The sequence below is a fragment of the Myotis nattereri genome (assembly GCF_964212035.1).
Source record: "Myotis nattereri genome assembly, chromosome: 5".
In the NCBI taxonomy this organism is placed as follows: domain Eukaryota; kingdom Metazoa; phylum Chordata; class Mammalia; order Chiroptera; family Vespertilionidae; genus Myotis; species Myotis nattereri.
The window spans coordinates 564,590-580,196 of NC_138080.1; the positions used below are offsets into that span (position 1 = coordinate 564,590).

The 15,607-nt window shown below is 49.6% G+C and overlaps 1 protein-coding gene across 2 annotated transcripts in view; it reads left to right on the forward strand.

Moving 5' to 3' along the window:
- Positions 1 to 2,997: 2,997 nt before the first annotated feature.
- The window catches only part of AP1AR (adaptor related protein complex 1 associated regulatory protein), a gene marked incomplete at its 5' end in the record, with an annotated part of 31,497 nt that continues 18,887 nt past the window's right edge, over positions 2,998 to 15,607 (forward strand). The window contains 3 exons of one of the 2 annotated variants that reach the window (XM_081092065.1): positions 2,998 to 3,138; positions 13,319 to 13,367; positions 15,426 to 15,452. In XM_081092065.1, coding sequence (XP_080948191.1) covers positions 3,014 to 3,138; positions 13,319 to 13,367; positions 15,426 to 15,452 — 201 coding nt within the window. The remainder of the gene's footprint in view (positions 3,139 to 13,318; positions 13,368 to 15,425; positions 15,453 to 15,607) is intronic. The other variant, XM_081092066.1, reaches the window with a different exon arrangement.

The window sequence follows — 15,607 nt, forward strand, 5'->3', positions numbered from 1 at the left end:
TAGGATAGTCTCCTTGTATTTGAACTCCTTTGCCGTCGTATCCTCACTCATGCTTTTTCCCCTCAGGTGACCGCCACGGTTTTATCTGCAGGTAGGAGATCTTCAAGGTGAATGAGGAGGTGAACGGCCCAATCTCTGCCCATCGTGATGGCTTCATCACCCACGGTCCTTCACAAATGTCCCAAATGGTCCGTTGTAGCGCAGCAGTCCAGTTTTTGGTTGGATATTGACATCGTGCAGAGTCACCAATAAGCCAGGCCACGACTTTGCTTCCTCTGTCAGCAGGTCATAGGGAGCCTTCCATGCGCCCACACATCTAGGCTGAAAGAGGACATCGTTGTTTGGTGGGAGGCCCCAAAGGCAAGTGGGTCACCTCTTATATAACAGCTCTGACCCTCTGAGGTCCCATCATGTATGAACTATTTAACTTCGTGTAGTCCTCCTGTGAGCGACATCTCACCCAGGTCACAATGGTTGCATGGGGACTTAGTGGCCCATGATTGAGCGTTACTTTTTTGAAACCCAGGAACTCCTTTTGGATAAGTCGTAGTCTATCCTCAGCATGAGGACAGCACCTTACACTTCCTATCTGCCCCTCAAGGCGAGCTGAGGCCTCAGGAGGGGGCAGAAGCCACCAGTGCTGCCAGGTGCGCTTCAGCCAGAGACTAGAAATCTGGCCCCTCCAGTCCACTAGGGAGTCTGGGTCCCTATGGGGCTTGTCCTCTAGGGTAGCTTCTTCACGCTCTCGAATGTTCTGAGAGAGGCCCAGGGCCAAGGGTGCTGGGACCAGTGCCTGGCTAGGACGTGAGAGAAAGGCCAGGGAGTGATGTGAGGGCAGAGCCTCCTAAGACTCTCTGAGAGAGAGGCTCAGGGCCCAGGGCCATTGCTTCAGGCTGTGCCCGTCCTCTCCCTGAGCGAGGCGCAGCCCTTCGGCTTGGCTAGGTGGGGCCAGGAGAGGCTCTCTGGCTGGAGTTTCAGTGCAGAGGCTCTGATGCTGGGCAGGACTCTGAGGCTAGAATCGTCTTTGACCGTGTCACACGGACATGGACAAGTCGCAGGCATTGTTCTTTTTCTTCTCTGAATGCTAATTGTCTCTGTACTTCCTTTCAGTTTCACCATAATCTTTGCCTCCAGGTACATATCAACGACAGCAGATTTCCTTTTAAAACCTAGTATTGAAGATTGAATATCTTTCCCCATTCTAACCTTACATCACTCTCCCAAGAACAAATATGAAAACTCAAGGTATCTGAGGCCTCGACACACCTCCATGACCCGCCGGCTGCCTCGGAGCTGGGAACTCTGTGCTTCCTGCTGTTAGCAGATCCAGCCCCAGAAACAGACCAGTTTACAATTATCTCTGAAAACTGCCACGATTGGGTGGCCTGTTCTAAGCTGGGTTACCCAGGAAGGATGGGGGTAAGAGGGACATTTTGCTCCAGAAACAGAATGTCCAAAAAGGCCCCGCCCATTATTTTCCCCAGAAACGGCTGGAGGAGAGTAAAATCCCAACATGAGCTTCGAAGGCCTCTGTGCCCAGGGGATGGCGTTGCCTGGCTGAGGAGGGGCTGCAGGGGACACGGGCTGTTTGCCCTCTGGCCTGAGGCTGGAAAGTGGGCTGAAGCCTGGCGGGCACTGGATTCTCTAAGACAGTGATGGTGAACCTATGACACGCGTGTCACGCGAACTCATTTTTTTGGTTGATTATTCTTTGTCAAATGGCATTTAAATATATAAAATAAATATCAGAAATATAAATCTTTGTTTTACTATGGTTGCAAATATCAAAAAATTTCTATATGTGACATGGCACCAGAGTTAAGTTAGGGTTTTTCAAAATGCTGACACGCCGAGCTCAAAAGCTCAAAAGGTTCGCCATCACTGACCTCATACATAGAAACAAACACAGGGAAGCAGCCAAAATGCAGGGACAAAGAAACAAGTCACAAATAAAAGAACAAGTGAAATCTCCAGAAAAAGAACTAAATGAAATGGAAGCAAGAAAACTACTAGATACATATTTCAAAAAAAATGGCTATACGGATGCTCAAGGAACAACCCTTTCACAGGGGTCGCCTAAGACCATCGGAAACACATCTATAATTACATATTGTTTTTGTGATGAATCACGATGCTTTAATGATGTTCAACTTGTAACAATGAAAATACATCCTGCATGTCAGATATTTACATGACGATTCATCACAGTAGCGACATCACAGTGATGAAGCAGCAACGAAAATAATGTTATGGTTGGGGATCACCACACCATGAGGAGCTGTATTAGAGGGTCGCGGCGTGAGGAAGGTTGAGAACCGCTGGTCTAAGAAGGAACCTGCCCTGACAGGTGGCGTCGCCCTCAGCAGAATTCAGGAGACGAGGTGGACACAGAACGCCTGTTGGAAAACGTGTTCATCAGCTGCGTGTGGCTGCATTTTTTAAAATTAGGCTTTTTATTTTGAGGTGATTGTGGTGTCACCTGCAGTTGTAAAAAGTAACAGAGCAATCACCTGTGCCCTTGCCCGTGCCCACAAAGGCAGCAGCTTGGAGACCGGCAGCGCAAGATCACACACATACGGACACGGGCTCCCCGAGACCAGGCTCTCCGTCACCGCGGGGACCCGCCCCCCACCCCCCGCCGCGGCCCTTTCCTGTAGTTGCGTCATTTCCGGGAGAAGCCAGTCCCGACCAGGTCAAGGTCCAGCCAACACCCTCCCCCAGGTAGTGTGCGCGGCGCATGGTGCCGGCTGCCAATCAGAAGCAGGAGGAAGTGACGTCATCAAGCGGACGGAAGAGGCAGAGCACCCGGGGCCGCCCGCCCAATCGGGGTCCAGGAGTGACAGGGGGCGGGGCCGGGCCACCTCCGGCGACAGGAGCGGCCCGGGGCGCGACTGGGGCCGAGGCGAGCGGGCGCCCTGCGTGCGGCTCGGCGCCCCTTCCTGGCGCGGCGGCGGCGGGGCGGCCGCGGGCGTGGCGCCGCCTTTGCCCGGAGTCCCGCGTGGCCCCGGCGCGGATGCGGCTGCGGCCGGGCCTGCAGCGGGCGCGGGGGCGCCGGGCGGCCGCCATGGGGAACTGCTGCTGGGCGCAGTGCTTCGGGCGGCTCCGCAGGGAGGCGGGGCGGCTGCCGCGCGGCGGAGGGTAAGCGGGCATCGCCGCCGCGGGCCCCGGGCGCTGGGCGGGGCGCCTCCCCTCGGGGCGTGCGTCCCCGCGGCGGGGCCTCCAGGGCGGGAGGACCGGGTCCCGGGGCGGGAGGACCGGGCCCGGACGTGGGCGGCCCTGTCCACGGCCTGGAGCGTGGCGGGGTCTCCTCCGGCATCCGGCCTCCCGGTGCCGACAAGGCCCGCGGGCTTTCCCGGGGGTTTGTGGGTTCGGGGACGTGCGGAGCCCGACCCGCTCCGGGCGCCCGTCCGAGCCCCCCTCCGCCGCCCGGGCTGGAGCGCCGTGACCGCCCGTGTGTGGCTGTGGTTCTGTCGGTGCCGCGGAGGGAGAGCAGGGCTCTGGAGGCAGCTTTGTTGTTGAATGAGCGCGCCCCGGAACCCGGACTGGGAACTCGGAACCGGCCCCTTTGTGGGGACGCCGGCGCCGTCGCTCCCGGAGGAGATCGGAGGCTTTCGGGGTCCGCCCGGTTTCGCCGGCGTCGCGGGGTCCTCAGGCGGCTGAGCAGGAGCCGTGAGGCCGCGTGGTTTCTAATTCGGGTCTTCGGCGCCGGGTTCTGAGGACAGGAGCCGCCCCCCTCCTCTCCCTCCTGAGTCCCCGAATGGAAACCCGGGACGGGAAGGCGCGGCGCCTCGCTTAGGTTTGGGTTTGTTGTTTTGATTTGTTTAAAATATATTTTATTGATTTTTCACAGAGAGGAAGCGAGAGGGATAGTCAGAAACATCGATCAGCTGCCTCCTGCACACCCCCCACTGGGGATGTGCCCGCAACCGAGGTACATGCCCTTGGCCGGAATCGAACCGGGACCCTTCAGTCTGCAGGCCACCGCTCTATCCATTGAGCCACACCGGCCAGGGCAGGTTTGGGTTTTCCTGACCCCGCAGCCAGGAAGGCGGCCAGAGTAGAGGCGCCTCGTGTGCTTGTCACCTGCGTGCGGTCTCGCCTAAGCGCCAGATGCGCACAGTCTCCAGCTTGGTCCGTGTGTATCTGTAGGTTTGTTGCCGGGTGTTCCATTCTAACCGGAGCGCCAGGATCGAATGCGGGGAGCAGACATCGCGTGCAGGGGGGCAGAGCCAGGTGCACCTGTGAGAGCCCGAGCCCGAGCCTTTTATTCTTGTGTTATTGTTGTTAATCACTGCACTTTCCATAGGAGGCGCTGTCAACCTGTTTGCTTCCCCCCCCCCCCCCCCATTGGACGTTGGCCTGCGTTGGGGTCTGGGACTCTCGGGCTCTGACTGATCTAGGGACCTGCACTGACGTTGCAGAGTCCAGTGGTTCTCAACCTTCTGGCCCTTTCAATACAGCTCCTCATGTTGTGACCCAACCATAAAATTATTGTCGTTGCTACTTTATCACTGTCATGCTGCTTCTGTGATGAATCGTCATGTAAATATCTGATGTGCAGGATGGTCTTAGGCGACCCCCGTGAAAGGGTCGTTGGACCGCCAAAGGGGTCGCGACCCACAGGTTGAGAACCGCTTCTGCAGACTTGGCTCCCTGAGCGGGGGAAGGGGCGGCTCGGGGAGCCCCGGAACCTGTGTCAGCCGTCTGCGGTGTGTGTGCAAACTGAGCAGTTGGGTCTGTGCTTTGCGCTCTGGGCAGAACTCCTGTGACAGACACAGCCCCGCTGAGGAGTCAGGGGACCCCTGGCCGGGAGCTCAGCTGGCGAGAGGGCATCCTCCCGACAAAGCTGTGGTTCCATCCGGGTCAGGGACGTACAAGAATCACCGATGAATGCATAAGTGGACCAACACATGGATGCTTTCCTCTCCGTTTAAAAATCAATCAATAAAAATATACGGTCACATGATGCTGGTATTGATCTGTTTCTTTAATCCATAAATGTAGGTTCGCACAGGTTCCCTTACTTGAGTCTTCTGGTTAACATATTGTTTTACATCAATTTTAATATTATTTTAGCAGCTTCTAATAAACATGCAGACAGGTGAGGTTAAATTTACCTCTCATTTTTATACTTTTTTTTTTCCCACCTGGTAGTTTTTATTTTTTTTATTTTTATTTTTTTTTAGCACTAGGTCTAGCTAGCTAAATATGTAAGGGCCAAAACTTAGAGGAGTAATACAAACTTGATGTGATTTACATTGTCTAATAGCTCGTGGCTCTCTATTCCGGAGATGAGCCATGAGCTATTATCTCTCTGCATTATCTTGTACTTTGCCGCTGGAGGACCTTAATGTATGTACTGGTTGACGGAATTAAGGAGTGCGGCTTCGGAAGTGTGTCTTGGCCCTTTCACCTTCCCTTGCCTTTGGTCCTGGATGTCCCTGAGGCGTTCCTTTCACTCCTCAGGGGCTGGTGGGCTCCTCCTCCTCGGGCTGACTTTCCTGCTCTCATCTGAACTTTCCTTCTCAGACCATGGGAGTTGCTAACTCGCCACTGTCTGCCCTGTGAGACTTCCGTCTCTTGGGTACGTTGGTCAGTTTTTATCCACTCTGTATTTTAAATACATAGCTGTGTCTCTCTGGAACCCAGGGAGGTAAGAACTAGAAGGTTCGTGTAGGGGGCAACAGTTTCTAAATGCAGAGGGTGGTCAAGGGTGTGATCAGAGCAGGGAGCCCGAGAATGGCTCCTCTGTTTACAACACACCCAACAGGAAGTGGGGTACCCCTCACGGGGGCAGGACCCTCTGGCCTTCCTGTCACATGACACCCTGTAGATGGAAGGAATGAGAGAAAGGTGCTGCACACATTGCAGGGATGAGTGAGAAGGAAGTAGCAGACCTCCAAGGTCCTGCCTGTCATTATTTCCCTCGAAGCCAGGCTCCTCTGAAAGGGCAGTGGCTTTTTTAAACCCATGTTTTCTGTCTTTGACGTGTTTAGAAAGAAGATGTAACTCTTCCTAGGCATAAAATACGTTTCTGAACATCTGTTCTTCCTAACTTTGCCTTCAGCAGAGAGGGGCTTGTTAAGCAGAGGATGTTAGTACTTGATTATTACCTCCTGTGTCGAGGGCACACCTACCTGGAAAACCTGTTGAGGGCCATCCCTTCAGATTTGAATGGTTAACCCTCCATTCACGCATTGGATCCTCATTGTAAACAGTCTGTACGTCGTCTTCATTGTAATAATTTTTGCCAGGAATTGGGTTTGTAACCTTTCCAATCTTTTGTTCAGACGAAGAGAGTCTTGGGAAGCTTTTGATTTTTAATAGATTTTGGAACAGTTTCCTGTGGTTCTTCATCATTTGTTTATAATGTCAAACAGAAGAGGGAACGATTTTCGTATTTTATTTTAACATAATATGTGGGAGAATATGAAGAAAAGGAACAATACTAAAGTGTGATTCGTGAGAATTTTTCAGTTACATTTTACTTAAGTCATTTTGGTGTAAAAGAGAATGTACCAGCTGTGCAAAATGTCAGCACAACAACCTGCATTTCCAGTCTGTCCTTTTTTAATTTTTCATTGATTAAGTTATTACATGTGTCCTTATCCCCACGTCACCCCCTATCCCCCCCACTCATGCCCTCACCCCCCCACCCCCCCGTGTCTGTGCCCATTAGTTAGGCCTATATGCTTGCATATAAGTCCTTTGGTTGATCTCGTCCCTTACCCCCACCCTCCCCTACCTTCCCTCTGAGGTTTGACGGTCTGATCAATGCTTCTCAGTCTCTGGATCTGTTTTTGTTCATCAGCTTATGTTGTTCATTATAGTCCACAAATGAGGGAGGCCATGTGATATTCATCTTTCTCTGACTGGCTTATTTCACTTAGCATAATGCTCTCCAGGTCCATCCATGCTGTTGCATTCAGTCTATTCTTGACAAGACTTATGTTACCCTTCATAAAAGATGATCTTGACGCCTGCCTGGATAATGAATATGGAGACACGAATCCCATTCGCATCACATTCAGCTCTTGCAGATGCCTTTACAGCCACATCTTTCCGCGTTTGAGAGGCTGCCTGCCTGCCTGTCTGACATCCTTCACGTGTGGGAGTCCGTGCTCACAGGTCGCAGTAGCAGAGCGGACACAGAAACTTAGTCTGCTTCATTTAGAGACAGCTCTCGGGGACACAAGGGTTCTGCATAAAGGAATGTCCATAGGTGACTTTAGGGGACTTTAGGCTGTTAAGAAAGACGGAAGATGCGCTTATTATTATTTTTTTAAATCTTTATTGTTGAGAGTATTACAGATGCCCCCTTTTCCCCCCCGATAGCCCCCTCTTCCCAGTTCAGGCCTTCAGCACCCTGTGTGTCCTTAGGAAAGATCTTTGGTTAATCTCTTCCTGCCCCACTCCCAAGCTCTGAGATTCATCGGTCTGTTCCATGCGTCCATGCCTCTGATTCTATTTTATTCACCCGTTTATTTTGTTCATTAGATTTCTTGTTTATTTTGATTTTTAGATTCAGTGGTTGATAAATATGTATTTGTTGCCATTTTATTGTTCATATTTTTCGTCTTCTTTTTCTTGTTCTTTTTCCTCTTCTTAAAGAATACCCTTCAACATTTCATGTACTATTGGTTTGGTGGTGATTAACTCCTTTAGCTTATTCTTGTCTGTGAAGCTCTTCATCTGACCCTCAATTCTAAATGAGAGCTTTGCTGGGTAGAGTAATCTTGGTAGTAGGTCCTTGCTACTCATCACTTTGAATATTTCCTGCCAGTCCCTTCTGGCCTGCAAAGTTTCTGTTGAGAAATCAGCTGACAATCATATGGGCACTTCCTTGTAGGTAACTGTTTTTCTCTTGCTGCTTTTAAGATTCTCCCTTTGTCTTTAACCTTTGGCATTTTAATTATGATGTGTATTGGTGTGGGCCTCTTTGGGTTCATCTTGTTTGGGACTCTTCAAATGGGTTTTAATATCTTGCTCTCTCTCTTCTCCCTCTGGAACCCCCATAACACTTGGTACACTTGAAGTTGTCCCAGAGGCTTCTTACACTATTTTCATGTTTGTGGATTCTTTTTTTCTTTTAGCTCTTCTGCTTGGGTGTTTATTGTTTCCTCATATTCCAAAATGTTGATTTGATTCTCGGTGTCCTCTACTCTACTGTAGAATCCCTTTAAATTGTTATTTATTTCAGTTAGTGTATGCATAATTTCTGGCTGGTCCTTTTTCATGTCTTTGACATTCTCACTAAGATCCGTGAACGTCTCATGAAGATCCTTGAATAATACTATAACCATGGTTTTGAATTCTGTATCCAGTAGTTTACTTGCTTCCATTTCTTTCATTTTGACCTTTGGCTGCTTTCCTGTATTTGTTCCTATGTTTTAGGTAGAGCTGTATGTCTCCTGGAATTGATAGAGTGGCCTTGTGTGGTGGGTGTCCTGTAGGGCCCAGTGGCTCAGCCTCCCCAGTCGCCTGAGCTGGGCACTCTAGGTGCCCCCGTGTGTGGGCTGTGTGCATAGTCTTGTAGTTGAGCTTTGATTGCTGTTGATGTCACTGGGAGGAGATGACCTCCAGGCTAATTGGCTGTGAGGACCAGCTACTACTACAGTGGGAGAGCTGCTGTGCTGGAGACACCCCTATGGAGCAGGATTCACTTCAGTAGAGCTTCGGTGCTCACTGAGTCTGCCCCTTAGTGTGTCCCTTGTGGATGTGTAGAGTTGTAATCTGCTATGGTCTGAAGCTGTCCACCAGGTACAGTGGCTCTGGGGCCACCCAGCAGAAGCTACAGAGAGATCTGCAGATGGCTGCAACTTGTATTGGGCTTGGCAGTGCCCTGGTGAGGCCCAACTGTGAAGCAAGTCAGGCTGGTACTAGTGCTGGGTCTTGGGCCTTTTATTGATAAGTTTGGGGCATGCTGTCACCAGCTGCAGCTTGTTTGAGAGATTTTAGCAAAGTCTGAAGCCTGAGTCAGGACAGGCCATTGATATGAAAAAGCTGGTGCAAACAGCTTGGTTAAGGCTGCAAATTGGGTGGGGTGGGATCTCAGAATCACCAGGGCAGAGCAGACAGTTTGAGACAAGTTGATGGAGACTCAGATATGGCCCCTGCAGTCAGCTCTGTGACCTGGGAGGTCCCAGCATAGGAACAGTGACTGCTGTGAGCACCTCTGTCTGGGAGAAACCTGAGTTCCTGCCTCGATGCCAGACAATCCAGTTCCTCCTCGTATGGCTGGGTTCCCCCAAAGCTCCTAGGAGTCCAAGTAAATCCATGCACTGGCCCTTTAAATGGAACTGCCTGGGTCTCCAGCAGCCTCCATGTCACTCAGCCACAATCCCTGCTGGTTTTTACAGCCGGAAATTAGGCACTTCTCTTGCCACCTCTGGAACCCTGGGCGGGGGGGGTCAGGGACTGGGACTTTTGCTCCTCACAGGCGGCCTCCACAGAGACGATCTCCCTCCTGGTTATAAAAATGGCACATGTGGGTGTCAGACCAGCCGTGCCTCCCCTCTGTCCCTCCTGCCAGTCTCAGTGTGCCTTCTTCTTTACTTCTCTAGCTGTACGGCTTCTATTCAGCCAGCTCTCGGGCGGTTCTGAATGATGGTGGTTCAGGGATGCGGTGGGTACCGGCCTTTACCTACGCTGCCATCTTGGTTCTCTCCACTTTTAGTTTCTTTAAGTCATTGTTTGTGCAGCGTGTTTGTTCATCGGCGCAGCTCTCCTCATAGTTAATGGAGCTGAATGTAGGGGCAGGGTGCTCTCCACCCAGTAGGAGCCCTCGGGCGGAAGAGAGAGCCACTGAAGCTCTGCAGGCGACACCGTCTGAGGCCGAAGGAGCCACGATGCGAGACGGCTGCTGAAAGTGACGGAGGAAAGTGGCCAAGCAGGACGTCTGACCAGCAGGAAGAAGGGAGCCACGGCAGGAGAAGCGCACAGCCTCAGCGCAGACGACGGAGACGCGAGGCTCTCGCCGACCTCGGCCCAGTCCTCAGGGCGCGTGCGGGCAGCAGCCAGCGCGTCGGGGGGCCGAGGCCGGAAGGACAGCCGGGGGACCATCAGGAAAGGTCACCGGGAGCCCAGACGGGCCACGGCGACCAAGGCCGAGACCAGGGTGGGAGGTCAGACGGTGGAGAGGCTGACGGGGAAGCTGGTTCGTTTTAACCGGGGGCTGGAGGAGGGCTGCGCGGAGGCCCCGGAGCGCGAGAAAGGCGGGCCAGCCGGAGCACGGCCGGGGCAGGTGACACGCGGACGGACGCTGTCCTGCTCCAGACACCTGGTGAGGGGGCGGGGCTTTGGGAAAGACAGCGATGCCGGGAACGGAGGCAGCAGCAGAGGAGGCCAAGCAGGAGGTGGAGGGGCTCACGGAAGAGCCGCAGGCGGTGCCGGGCGGGGTGGATGGTCACTGGGCGGCACCATTCCAGGCCCCCGGGCGTCCAGCTCAGCGGCACGTCGCCCTCGCGGGGCGGGGCGGGGCGGGGCGCTTTCCTGCATCGGTTTTAGCAGCTGTAACAGACCACATTGAGTGAAAGTCATCTCTGGGCTCCTCCCTGGGGAAGGACTTGAGTGGCTTGTCCTGTACTCGGGCTGAGTGGTTACGGTGTGGCTGTGTCTGGGGAGCAGATGAAACAAAGATGTTTGTTTTGCTAATAGCAGGACAGAATGGTTCCTTTTGTAAAATGTCAGCGCATTGAGTGACAACTGAGGACATGGTAAGATTTAAAGTGTACATCATGGTGATTTGATACACGGAGACACTGTGAAGGGAAAGGTTAAAATTAAAGTCATTATTTGGCCCTAGTTGGAAAAATTAACGTAACCGAGCATGTGGTTGCTGTGTGCATGCCTGGCTATATTTTCATTTGTGTGAGCTTGGGGGGAGAGCCGGAAGCACCTCGCGTCCTGTAGACACATGGCCCCACCACTCAGGGATGGCCAGGCAGCACGTTGGCATTCATCCTTCTAGGTTGCTGTTGTTTTTCTTATGTTTAACAAAATTAGGAATATATAACTACTTATTATATCAGTATTTTAACAAGGTGTTTTTCTTTTTTTTTTCTTTTTTTTTTTTAATTAAATCTTTATTGTTCAGATTATTACATTTGTTCCTCTTTTTTCCCCCTCCATAACTCCCCTCCTCCCAGTTCCCGCCCCACCCTCCACCCTCACTCCCCACCCACTGTCCTCATCCATAGGTGCACGATTTTTGTCCAGTCTCTTCCCGCATCCCCCACACCCCTTCCCCCCCCCACCCCAAGAATAGTCAGTCCATTCCCTTTCTATGCCCCTGATTCTATTATAATAACCAGTTCATTCTGTTCATCAGATTATTTATTCACTTGATTCTTAGATTCACTTGTTGATAGATGCATATTTGTTGTTCATAATTTGTATCTTTACCTTTTTCTTCCTCTTCCTCTTCTTAAAGGATACCTTTCAGCATTTCATATAATCCTGGTTTGGTGGTGATGAACTCCTTTAGCTTTTCCTTATCTGTGAAGCTCTTTATCTGACCTTCAATTCTGAACGATAGCTTTGCTGGATAAAGTAATCTTGGTTGTAGGTTCTTGGTATTCATCACTTTGAATATTTCTTGCCACTCCCTTCTGGCCTGCATGGTTTCTGTTGAGAAATCAGCTGACAGTCGTATGGGTATTCCCTTGTAGGTAACTGACTTTCTTTCTCTTGCTGCTTTTAAGATTCTCTCTTTGTCTTTTGCTCTTGGCATTTTAATTATGATGTGTCTTGGTGTGGTCCTCTTTGGATTCCTTTTGTTTGGGGTTCTCCTTGCTTCTTGGACCTGTAAGTCCATTTCTTTCACCAGGTGGGGGAAGTTTTCTGTCATTATTTCTTCAAATAGGTTTTCAATATCTTGCTCTCTCTCATCTTCTGGCACCCCTATAATTCTGATGTTGGTACGCTTGAAGCTGTCCCAGAGGCTCCTTACACTATCCTCGCATTTTTGGATTCTTTTTTCATTTTGCTTTTTCCGGTTGGGTGTTTTTTGCTTCCTCGCATTTCAAATCATTGACTTGATTCTTGCGCTCCTCTGGTCTGCTGTCAGGAGTCTGTATATTATCCTTTATTTCAGTCAGTGTATGCTTAATTTCTAGTTGGTTCCCCAATATAAGATCGAGGGTCTCATTAGTTTTCTTGTAGATCTCATTAAGTTTATCGGCGGCTTCTAAACAGTTCTTGAGAGACCTTAAAAGTGTGGTTCTAAACTCTATATCTTCCATTGACAATTTTGTCCTGTTTCTTTGTCTCCGCATTTTGTTATGCTTTCTTGGTGCACCCCCTAGTGGTCTTTGTTCGAAGTCTTATAGTTAAATCTTGATTGTTGTAGCTAATTCCAGGGAGGGTTTGACCTCCAGGCCAAGTGGCTATGAGAATCAGCTGTGTCTGCAGTGAGAGAACTTCTGTCCTCTAGGGAGGTGCTAATCTAGCCTTTGCCTGAGGCTATCTGGCAAATGCCTCTGTGCAGGGCTTGGGCGGGGCAGGTCGCACAGGATCAACAGGGTGGGCCGGAGAGAGCAGTTATGGCTGCTCTCAGTCCTGTCCCCAGGGGCTCTGCCTCTCTGAGTCCCAGCAACGGCTGCAAACCTCGGAGAGAAAGCTGCACTCGCTCTGACCGAAGCCAGACAGTCCCGCTTCTCCCGTTTGAGTCTGGGTCCCTAAAGACTCGCCTGTATCTGGAGCTCAGAGTCTGCGACTCCCTCCCGATTGAAAACGCCAACCGCGCCCTCCGTTGCCAGCCCGCTCCGTGCACTCCGCACCTCAGAGTTTGACTTCAGCACTGCGCCTCCTCTGAGTGTCCGTATGCGTTTCTCTTTCCTCCTAGTTGTAGGACTTCCACTCAGCCAGCGTTCCTGTGGTTCTGGGTGATGTTCCTTCCGTTTTTTAGTTTCACTTTTGAAGTAGTTGTTCAAAGCAGCAAACTCCAGCGTTAACCTGTGCCGCCATCTTGGTTCTCCTCAACAAGGTGTTTTTCTTAATACAGTAAAAATAATGCGATACATTTTTAAATTTGCTTGTATTCTGTTTAGTAAATATAAATTCATTATTACAAGTTTAGTAAATATTAGTACCAATAGAAAAATACTGGTTGATTAAACACTTAAACTCATAACAAAGTTTTAAAATCTGGACTATTTATATTTTTAGGTAAATTTGGTAGTTTGTTTTTATAAATAAAAGGTACTATATGTTGAAGAATTTAAAGTTGCTCTTGAGGGAAATGTTTTTACCCCGTCATATTAATTCAGTTTTAGGATTAAATTTTATTTTAAAGTTGTTTTTCTGTTTTTCTTCCCAGATCCAAATATTTTAGAACATGCTCAAGAGGCGAGCATTTAACGATAGAGGTAAGTAGAATGAATAATTTGATTGAATACAAGTACCTTCAGGAGGGTTTTTTTTTTTTAATTAAGTTGGGAAAGATCAGGACCTAAATTTAGTGCGGACTGTATATTTCGGTGTTATTGATGCTGGTGAAGAGGAAAGAATTGTGGGGTTTTTGGGGGGCCGGGGGGCGTAGGGAAATGTGGGCAGCAGATCCATTTCTACTCAAAAAGTAGTTACTTTTCCACCCCACAGCGCAAGGCCAGGTGCCCTCGGTCCGCTAGGCGGTGGCTGCCAGCAGGTGCGGCCGGCCCTGTGAGAGGCCCCGGAGTTAGAGCGCGTCCATTTTCAGCCGCTCCACATAGAATCCCTGAGGCACTTTGTCTCTGTCTGTAAAACATAGCAGTGGGATCCCCCATGGACTCAGCGCTCCTGGGTACCAGCTGCTCCACCGCGTCATTGATGAGTGCCACTGTTCCTAACTCTTAGCACGATCGTAGTTAGCTGTGCCAGTCATCCCATTTCATGGCTGGGAATCGGAGGCTTAGGCAGTGAAGACAGTGGGCTCCCATCCACAGCCTGGAAGTGGCAGAATTTAAATTCCAGTCCCAACTGCCGGGCTCCAAAGCTTGAGCACTGTACTTGACTGTCTTCTTTATTAAATAAGGAAGCATATAAACCAGAAATTAGTTTTTAAAAGGTCACAAACAAATACAAAAAACAAGTGTAAGATCATCATTTTAAACTGTTTTAAGTAATCCCTTTATAGTCCTGAATTTTCTGAACCTTTCATGTTTTTTTTTAATTATTAATATATTTTTATGGATTTCAGAGAGGAAGGTAGAGGGAGGGAGAGAGAGAGGGAGAGAAAGAGAGAGAGAGAGAGAAGCATCAATGATGAGACAGAATCTTTGATGGGCTGCCTCCTGCTCACCCCACGCTGGGGATTGAGCCTGCAACCCAGGCCTGTGCCCTGACTGGGAATCGAACTGTGATCTGGTTCATAGGTCGATGCTCAACCACTGAGCCACGCCAGCCGGGCTTTTCATTGTTTTCTTGATCTTTAACAAGAAAATCTTTATTCTTTCAAGTGGTTATCAATTATTTATACTTAAAATACAATTATTTTAGTAGTAATGACTTTCATTAGGTAATTTGACAAGGTCATTCCTGTCTCTAGAAGAAGTATTGGGAGCTGTGACTCGCATGTAGTAAATTTTCAGCAAATACATGAATGAGTAGATGAATAAATATACTAATAAAAGGGTAATACGCTAATTAGACTGGGAGGCCTTCCAGGAGACCTTCCGGACGTTCTTCTGGACAAAGACATGGTGGCAGGGCCAAGGTAGAGGCGGTTAGAGGCCAAGAAGGGAGGGCAGTTGTGGGTGATCAGGCTGGTGGGGGGCAGGGCCATTAGGGGTAAGCAGACCAGCAGGGGGGCAGTTGGGGGCGAGCAGGCCAGCGGTGGGGGGCAGCTGGGGGCGAGCAGGCCAGCAGGTAGAGTGGTTAGGGGCAATCAGGCAGGCAGGCAGGCAGGTGAGCGGTTAGGAGGCAGCAGTCCCGATCCCTGTAAACCAGCAGTAGGACATCCTTCGAGGGGTCCCAGATTGGAGAGGGTGCAGGCTGGGCTGACGAACACCCCCTCCCCTGTGCATGAATTTCATGCACCGGGCCACTAGTAAACATTATAAGAGAAATTCTTGTTTGGGTATCTTTTCAGTTCCTGTTTTTTGAGTAATTTTCCTTCTAATAACATTAAGTTAATCTGAATTCAAGTGGAAGTTCTACCTGTGTGGGTTTATGAATTGTTCAGTTCAGATGAACGTTTTGCTCGTCAGTTTCTCGTTTATGTAGAAACTTGCTGTGAGTCTTGTTTTTGTTTTTTCTGTAGTCATAAATGAAAAAGATCGCTTGTTTGGGCTGTCTTGTAGGACTTCAGTATATATCAGATGAACTGATGTGTACAAAGACATTAAATATCTTACCTTACTTTTTAGGTGAAAATGTGACATCGTTATTTGTGGTGTATGTACCTTCGAGAGAGAGCTCTCCTAACATTTGCTTTCTTGTCCTTTCAGTTTGAGAATCTAGTAGAAAGTGATGAAGTAAGTATTTCCATAATAGTGCAAAGTCCATATCGATCTCATTGGTCATCTAATTAGTTCTAACAATTCATGTTTTTTTTCCTCATTTTAATGTAAGTTTTAAAAATATGTTTTTATTGATTTTAGAGAGAGAGGAAGGGAAGGGTAGAGAGAGA